The 9,396-nt window shown below is 40.9% G+C and overlaps 1 protein-coding gene across 4 annotated transcripts in view; it reads right to left on the reverse strand.

Moving 5' to 3' along the window:
* The window catches only part of RPS6KC1 (ribosomal protein S6 kinase C1), a 203,717-nt gene extending 195,620 nt beyond the window's left edge, over positions 1-8,097 (reverse strand). For 2 of the 4 annotated variants that reach the window (XM_021007820.2, XM_021007814.2), the window contains exon 1: positions 7,873-8,096. In XM_021007820.2, the coding sequence (XP_020863479.1) occupies positions 7,873-7,977 (105 nt within the window). In that variant the 5' untranslated portion in view covers positions 7,978-8,096. Of the gene's footprint in view, positions 1-7,872 lie in introns of all 4 variants that reach the window. The other 2 variants (XM_078156318.1, XM_078156317.1) reach the window with 1 other exon arrangement.
* Between the last annotated feature and the right edge of the window lie 1,299 nt (positions 8,098-9,396).

Below are 9,396 nucleotides of genomic sequence, written 5' to 3' on the forward strand. Positions count from 1 at the left end.
CTAGTGCCTATAAAAGTAAGCTTCAAGGGGCTGCTAGGAGGCACAATGGATAGAACACCAGCCCTGGAGTCAGGAGGACCTAAGTTCAAATTCGACCTCAGACACTTGATACTTACAAGCTTTGTGACCCCGGGCAAGCCACTTAATCTTGACTGCCTCAAACTCCCCACCCGCACCACCCTCCCCCACAAAAAAAGGTATGCTTCAATTTTTTTTTTCTTATCTAGGCAATGGGATTAAGTTACATGCCCAGGGTCACAGAGCTAGTGTTATGTGTCTGAGGCTGGATTTGAACTCAGGTCCTCCTGAATCCAGGGCCAGTGCTCTATTCACTGCACCACCTAGCTACCCCTATGCTTCAATTTTCAAAAATTTCTGACACAGACAACATGAGCTAAAGCATTACATTACAGATAGAGTTACACTCTGTATTTGCATCTAGCTATGGGAAACAGCCGATACAATTTGTTTTTAAATGAGAAAAAAAACCGTTTCTTCTAAGTCTCAAAAGAATGAAAGATTACTTTTGTTGCTTTTAGAAATAAATATAAATTCTCCTTGTCAAAGTAAATAATTTCCAATACAAAAGACTAAATCATAACACAATTTAACATCGTTTCTTTTGGAGGGGGAAGGGAAGGGGAAAGAAGAGAGAATTTGTTCCTGACACATACTTGAAATCTGAAACCATATAACTTTGCGTGTAGGGGAGGGAAAACTCATAAGGAGGCCCCTTTAAGCCTTTTCATCCATTAGAGATTAATTTCCTTTAACAAATTCTGAGAAGAGGTTACCAGAAATTGCTCTAATATGCTAATCAAACGACCTAACATTTAACTAAATTGCACTGATTGGTTGGGAGTTGGCAGAAGAGAAGAGTAATCTTTCAGAATGATCTACTACTGTAGCACATCCTGATAAGATACAACTAAAGATACTTCTGAGTCCTGAGCTGACTCCTCCATTCCCCCCTTATTCAACTCATCCCCTCACCCTTCTCCTTTAATTTAATGCTACCATCCCTTATTTCCTCCTGGATTTCTCTCCTCCTGAGATCCTATATGGAAAAGGACTACAGACTCCATTCTTCCCTCTTTCTTTTGGACCTATCAAAAAGTTCACAATCCTTATTCACATTTTCTAAGAAGATAGCAGCTAAAAGGAAGCAAGTAATAAAGGGGGCAAGTTACAAAATTATGGGAATCTTATATTTGGCATATATTGACTTTATGTCCCAGTTTAAGGATATTTGGGCTTATTCAGAAAAAAGAAAGAAATTATTCATTTAAAGAGTATGGTATATATGACAGAGTCAATGCTAGTGTGACATGCCTAGAAATCATCCTTTAGACTTCCAATATTCAGCATTTAACCCTTTGCTGTCAACATTTTTTTTATTAATTTATTTTGATTTATCAACAATCACTTCCATATGCTTTTGAGTTTAAAATTTTTCTCCCCTTTCCTCCCCACCACCCTCCCCAAGATGGCACACAATCTGACATAGGCTATACATATTCATTCCTATTAACCATATTTTCACATTAGTGATGTTGTAAGTAAAAATTAGAACCAATGGAAGGAACCACCAGAAAGAGGAAACAAAACTCAACAGAAGACAAAAAAAAATAGCAAACAGTATGCTTCGATCTGCATTCAAATTCCAAAGTTCTTTCTTTGGATATGGAGAGCATTTTCCATCACGAGGCCTCTGGAGATGTCTTAGATTCTTGTATTGCTGGGAAGGGTTAAGTTTACCAATATTAGTCATCACACAATGTGGCTGTTACTGTGTACAACATTCTCTTGGCTCTGCTCACTTCACTCAGCATCAGACCATACAAGTCTTTCCAGGTTTTTCTGAAGTTAGCCTGTTCATCATTTCTCATAGCACAATAGTATTCCATCACATTCATATACCACAACTTGCTCAGCCATTCCCCAACTGATGGGCATCCTCTCAATTTCCAATTCTTTGCCACCACAAAAAGAGCTGCTATGAATATTTTTGTACATGTGGGTCCTTTTCCCATTTGTACGATCCCTTTGGGATATAGCCCTAGAAGTGCTATTGCTGGCTCAAAGGGCATGCACATTTTTCTGGCCCTTTGGGCATAGTTCCAAAGTGCTCTCCAAAATGGCTGGATCAACATTTAGCTCTCAACATGGCAGGATCAACATTTTGCTCTCAATATTTTCTAGAGACTTGTTTCAGAACACTTGAATTTGTTTGACCCTCCTAGTTCAAAGGCAACTAAAGTTAAGTAAAAATTTCAATGCTCAATCTTTTTTGGGATCCTGTGGTCTATAAACATCAGTAACATAAACTAACCCAGATTTTTGTGCTTGTATATTATATCAGTTTTAACTAATATAAAATATGATATGTAACTAATAATTTGTCTTCTCTCAAGCTATAATTTTTAGACAGTGTCTGTTTTATATCCTTCAAAGGATATAAGATCCCCATGCAATTTTTGTAAAATTCAGGAGACACCTCTACAAAAATGGTTCAAAGAAAAAACAACACTGTACTACCATGAACTTCAGCAGTGGATGAGAAGACTAAGAGATCATCACCTTTCTTCCTGGCTTATAGATTCCACAAACTCTTCCCTTAATCCTTCCTATGGCTTTGAAGATTAGGGTTAACGATTTGGAACTGTTTATCTTCTCTGGGAGATACCTGAAGAAGGCTTTGGGAAATGCTCACACAAAAAAACTCCATAAAGAGACTGCTTACCATTTTTCTTACAATTTTGCTTTGTATAATAAACCACGTGGAGGACAGAAGGAACGGAAAGACAGAAGACCAGGTAGGGGAGGTGAGGTAAAGGAAGGGAAAGAAAGGCAAGGAAACAAATAGTGTATTTGAAGTCAGAAGGATGCAAATTCCAACTATGATATTTACTACCTGTTTAGCCTTGGACAAGTCACTTAACTTTTCTGGGCCTCACTTTCCTCATCTACAAAATGAAAGGAGTTGGTCTAGATGACCTCTTAAGGTCCCTTCCAGCTCAAAAGCTATAAGATCCTCTGATTCTAGACAAGTATCACACACTAGCTGTGCACAGTCCACTCTCTTTACCCATGCCCACACTCTCCTCTACCTCTAAGTATCACTTCACTTTTTTCTGACCCCTAGATATGAAGAAACAAGGATCAAATATTTGAACTCAGGGCATGTGGTTACTATACATACACAGTAATAAGAAATGACTTCAATTGACTATTAAGAGAGTTATCCCTTCACAAGGGAGAGAAGGAGTGCCAAAAGGAAGGCAGGGAGAGTCCACCTATTTTGCAATTTTGCCAAGCACCCTAGTAGTAGCTCCAAAAAATCCTGGTGACACCTCCGGCACTTGGCACTAAGCTGACAATGCCTAGCATAAAACAAGGTACCAACAGAATTGAAAACTAAACTAAATGTATACACATTGATCAGCATAACAACCATACACACACAAAGCAAATTCCTTAAGTTCCTTCTTCTTCCTTTTAAAAGTATTTCTAAAGTCATATACACCTATTTGAACTTTCTCCCTACAAGCAGAAAAAAATGCTTCTTCACTAAGCATGATATAAGACATCTCTTTGCTTTGCCTTCAATAGAGTATATAAAACTGATTGGTCTGCCATTTGCATTTGTACTGTCAAATCATCCTGAAGCAACATATATGTATTTGAGGAAAGCTTATCTTAGTCGTAAAAGATAATAAGTCATAGAGCCAGAAATTATTGGAGAAGTTATTGACCAATGCCCTCAATTTAAAAATGAGAAAACTAAACCATTAAGTGATTTACACAAAGCACTGGCAAATTAGTGCCAGAGCCAAGAACCAGAGCTAAGGTCTCTTAATTTCCAAGTCCAGTGCTTTTCCCACTATACCACAAAGTCTTTCTTCTATTACTTTATATTATAAATCATGGAATAATATATAGAAAGGAAACATAACACTAATCACTTAACAGTGCTAAAAGGCCTATAGTATTTTCTAAGAATTTTGTAAATTTGTAAACTTTGTAAATTTTTATAAAAATTTTTTTGTACATTTTGTAAAACCAAAAAAAAAATCTACCTCAGAATTCTTTTAGGTTCATAAAATTCAAAGTTGTAAGGGGCCTTGGATGTCATCCAATCCAACCTCTTCATTTTGCAGATGAGGAAACTGAGAAACAGAGATGTTAATTTAGGCAAGTACCCCAAGGTCATACATATAGCAAAGAGCCAAAGTAGGATTCAAATACAAGTCATCTTACTCCAAATCCGTTGTCCTTTCCACTTCCTCCTACCAATGACAGCAAAAAAATAAAATAAAATAAGCACACAACTACTGTCTCAATTTTGACCATCTACATATCCAATACAAGGTAAGAAAATACTAAGAGTTAAACTGGAGAATCTGTTGATAAGTAGTTGGAAAACAGGTCATCAAGTGAGCCTGTCAGTCTGAAGGAAATGGCAGAAATTTAAAACAAGATAAAATGAGAAAAGTAATGCTATTATCTAAAATAGAAGAATACTGCTACTTTGGTGACTCACTGAGACCCATTCCACAGAAATACACTTCAAGGACTCAGAATCTGGAGAATATCACCTGAAGTTATATGTCTAGGTGTGAGAGAGATACACAGAGAGATGTGCAAGCATCAACTTGCTTTATTTATTTCATGAGACAGTCTCAAGGGGGGGCACTTCTTTACTTAATCCTCCAGAGGAAAAATGTTTTTCTCACCATTCAAAGATAACCTGTTTTAAAGCATTAACAATTATTTTTATTTTATTTTTACAAGCATATATTATCATTCCTTACCACTAGTTCCCTAACAGAACATTCTTTTAAGAGAGGGAAAAAAACTCTTATAACAAACATGCATAGTCCAACAAAACAAAGTCCCACATTGGTCACGTCCAAAATTTAAGGTCTCTTTTTGCATTTGAAGTTCATCACCTCTCTGGCAGTTTCATTCTGCATTTGAAGTTCATCATCTCTCTGGTAGAAGGTAGAGTGTTTCATATTTAGTCCTCTGGATTCATAATTTATCATTGCATTGATCAGCATTCAAAAGTCATTCAAAATTGTTTTCTTCATAATGTTGTCATTGTATAAATTGTTCTCCTAGTTCTGCTTACTTTCAGTGGAACTAGTTCAGTTCAGAAGAGCATCAATTCATAGAGGTCTTCCCAGGCTACTTTGAAACTGCCTATTTCATCATTTCTTATGGAACAACAATATTCCATTATATTCATATGCCAAAATTTGTTTAGGCATTCCCCAATACATGGGTATTCCATCAGTTTCTGATATTTGGCTAGTACAAAAAGAACTGCTATAAATATTTTTGCACATTTGGGTCCCTTTCCTCTTTAATTGATCTCTTCGTGTTATGGCCCTAGTATTAGTATAGCTGGGTCAAAAGGTATACAGTTTAGTAACTTTGGGGTCATAATTCCAAATAAGCAAATTTACGTATTTTAAAAGTTAATTTTGTCTTGACTGAAATACTTTAATAACTCTATCAACGAAAAAATCAAAAGCTTAAGCTGGGAGAGGAAGGAAGCTAGTATAAGGTATTTTCCAGTTCAAATCATTCTAGTAATATTAAGGCGATAGGACTTTATGATCTCTAAAGTCCCGTTCAGTTTTAATGTTCTATGGTTCAAATATGAACAGAATTTAGATTCAGGGAGTACTAAGGTAACTTGTTATCATGTTTTAAATTTATGATGTTAAAAAAGTTTTTTTAAAATAGTGTAATGAAGAGTTCGTTGTTAGATACAAATATTTAAGTTCTAGACTATAATCCTATCCTATCTCACAAAAGGAAAAAATAAACTTCAATCATTCAGGGAGCTGTGAGTTCATCAGTGAGTATGCTTCCTCCACTGATGCAAATTCTAACCCCCCTAACAACTTAATAAAGGAGCTCCTGAGTTGCTGTAGTAGAAAAATATTCATCCCTGTAATGAGCTTCTCCAAACTTAGCTAGGTTGGTACCTGGACAAAAGCCATGGACCTATACTCAAAGCCTTTACAGCTTAGGAAGACCTGCAAGAGCTTTTTCACTGCTAGCATGACCTCCTCCAAGGTCACTTCTGTACCACAATGAGAGTTTGGTGGGGGGAATAAAGACTATAAGTAATTAAACAATATTTAATTGGTAATGTTACCAGAAGCAACATATAAAAAACTGACAACTATACATCTCTGAATATGCTAGAAACTAAAGTTCCTTTAATAGTGATTTAAGGATCCCTTTATCTTACGAAATTTCTTGCACAACCATGAAATAGCACCAGACAACCAATAAATATACTTCCACACCTCATGCTTTTTGACAAAGCCCCAAGTACAGCAAATCTCTCATTACTCAACATAAACCCTCTTTTCTATGCAGGCTGATTCACTCACTATGTTCCCCCAAAACCTAGTCTTCCCATTCTGCTCATCCTGTATCTCTCTGCTCAGTGCCCACTCTTCCATTCTCCATATATGTATATACTATTCCATCCTCCATACATTCAGTGGGACTTGGGCTTGATTTTTGACCTTCAAGTCTTCCCTGACCACTCCAACTATCAGGGATTTCTCTCTCCTTTAAGTTAGCATAGTGAGTATTTAGTATAATTACCAATTTGCTAAAATTAGTATATCTCTGCTGTAACACTTTAAGTAACACTCGGGCACTTTAAACGTATAAGCACTATCTTAAATTATCTAACTTTTTTATATGTATACATATATCACAGGCATGAATGCATATGTGTGTGTATGACGGTATTATATATGTATACACACACAAACTTGAAAAGATCCAGAAACTACTACTTTATCCATCTCTAGAGAAGAATGAAATATATAATCGCCCTCACAGAACACCTAGCACAATTTTATTATGCACAAAGACATTCAATAAATATCAGATCCTGAGAATCTTCCTCTAGACTTGGCTTTACATAAGAGGTTACCTAATTCCCTCATTTTGTCACCAAAAAAAATCAACTTCACTAATATACAAAGATTTCAAACACTACCAAGATGGGCCCACTAGAGTAAGGAGAACCATTTCTGTCCTATAGAGGAAAATACAATATTCCTCTTGGAGAACACACAGATCAACATTCTGATGTACTTACCATGTAATATTGCATATTAAGTGTTATTTGTGGTTGTGTCTCATCACTCAGACTGCAGGCATCTTAAGGGCACAGCCAATATCCTATCTAAAGTTTGTGTCACCCTAGAAGCTAGGACACTGCGATGCTAATAAGCATTTGTTGAAGAAGAGTCTAATATTCCCCAGTCCAACAAATTAAGCACGCCTGCACTCGGGGACAGGACAGCACAACAATCTTCTCCACTGGGGCACGGAGCACTCCAGGCTTCTCTCTGAGAATGGAGATCCCTTACCTGAAGCTGAGGCAGCCCGTCCCATCTCGGTCACTTGTCCCCACCCTCACGTCCCTGGCTCACTTCTACATATTCTGCCTCAGCTGAATCTCCAGAAAATCCATTCATTCATTCAACAAACTAACACAACGCACCGGCCCAATTCCGGGCACCGTGGAGGGTAGGGGAACGACACAAAATAAGACAGTCCCTGCTTCCACGGAGCTCGCAGGGACAAGGCACACACACACAAAGACCCACGCAGGACGCCGGGGGACGAGTGACGCGCAGTAAGCGAGGGGCGAAGTGTCACCACGGGGGTTCCACCGGGTCCCAGCCCCCCAGGCACGTGTGGGCTGCAACCTCAGCCCCACCCCTCCGACGTCTCCCTTCTCCCGCACTCCCGGGTCACAATCGCAGCCCCCGCCAGACACACGGTTCTCCATCGGCCCCGCACGCCCGCGCCCGGGCCCTCACTCACCCGGGCGGTCACCTTATACACCGTGTACCCCCTCGGATGCCGCTGGGGCTCGGTGACCGTGTAGAAACGCGCCAGCTCCGCAGCCCGCTCCCGAGGGGAGGTCATCCTCCCGCCACCGCCGCTGCCGCCGCCGCCCGCCCGGGACCATCAGAGCATCTCTGCCCAGCTTCCTGCCCGCCCTCCCGGCACAGCCCCGAGGAGACCGCGGACGAGGAGGAGGAGCCCCGGGAGGCGGGGCTTGGGCATCCCTCGGCCGCGCGGCTTCTGGGCAGCTCCGCTTCCGGGTCGGGGAAACCACTTCCGGGGTCGGGCCGGCTTCAGACTGGGGCGGGCGCTGTTGGTGGCTGCTGGTTCCTGGCGCCGGTGACTCCGGGACCTGAGTCTGGAGAAGCCGGACCCTGACCCCGAACCGGACACCCACCTGGGCAACATTAAGGATCTACCCGTGGGGGGCAGCTAGGTGGCGCAGTGGATAGATCTCCAGCCTTGGAGTCAGGAGGACCTGAGTTCAAATGCAACCCGAGACACTTGACACTTGCTAGCTGTGTGACCCTGGGCAAGTCACTTTACCCGGATTGCCTCGCAAAAAAAGAAAAACAAAAGAATCTACCTTGGGGACCCCCCTAACACCCTCTCTACCCTTGTCGCTGTGAAACTCAAATATCCCTTCTGCCTTTGTCACCAAAGAATCCCCCCTTGTCACAGTGAGAACCTCTCCATGGTGACACAGACTCCCCTTCCCCCTCCCTGTCACTATGACAGCCTAAATACCCCCTCTGCCTTTGTCATCAAGGAATTCCCCACCTGTCACTCTAAGAACTTCTCCATGGTGAATTTCCCTCCCCCTCTTGTCAGCCTAAAAGCCCAAACACCACCTCTGCTCTTGTCACTAGGAGAGCCCCAAAACCCTTCCTGGCTTTGTCACCATGGGAGGCCAAATCCTCCCTCTGCATTTGTTGCCACGGAAAACTCACTCCACCCCATTTCACTGTGGAAAGAACCAGGGACTCCTTGTGACTATGGGAAGAACCAGGTACTCCTTGTCACTGTAGGGTCCCTCTTGTTAACATGAAAATCCAAATATCCCCTCACACTTGCCAAACTGGAATTGCCAAATCCTGCCCCACCTCAAGAAATCCCAGATGCCCTTTTTTGCACATGTCAGTGTGAGATTCTCCCCTGCACACTCCCCAGGCTTGCCTTCTTGGAAGATCACAGATGATGGAATGCCTCCTTCCCTTACCTCCCACATCATACTGAAAGAACCAAGGCTGCCTTGGGTATTATCACTAAGTCTCCTGTTCTCCAGGAGACAACTCGTAACTCTCATTTTACCACCTGATCCTTTGTTATTAAGAGCTCAGAGCCACACTGACCTCCCCTTGCCTACCCAATCCCACATCTCTCCTTTTCACCATTATCATCATCATTACTAATACCTGGGAGAAAGTAAATGAAATATTTTGTTTGTGAAACACCTTGCAAACCATAAAGCATTATACAAATGTAGGCTATGCCTTGTGC

The sequence above is a fragment of the Phascolarctos cinereus genome, unplaced genomic scaffold, assembly GCF_003287225.1.
Source record: "Phascolarctos cinereus isolate Bilbo 61053 unplaced genomic scaffold, phaCin_HiC Scaffold_5;HRSCAF=322, whole genome shotgun sequence".
NCBI lineage: Eukaryota > Metazoa > Chordata > Mammalia > Diprotodontia > Phascolarctidae > Phascolarctos > Phascolarctos cinereus.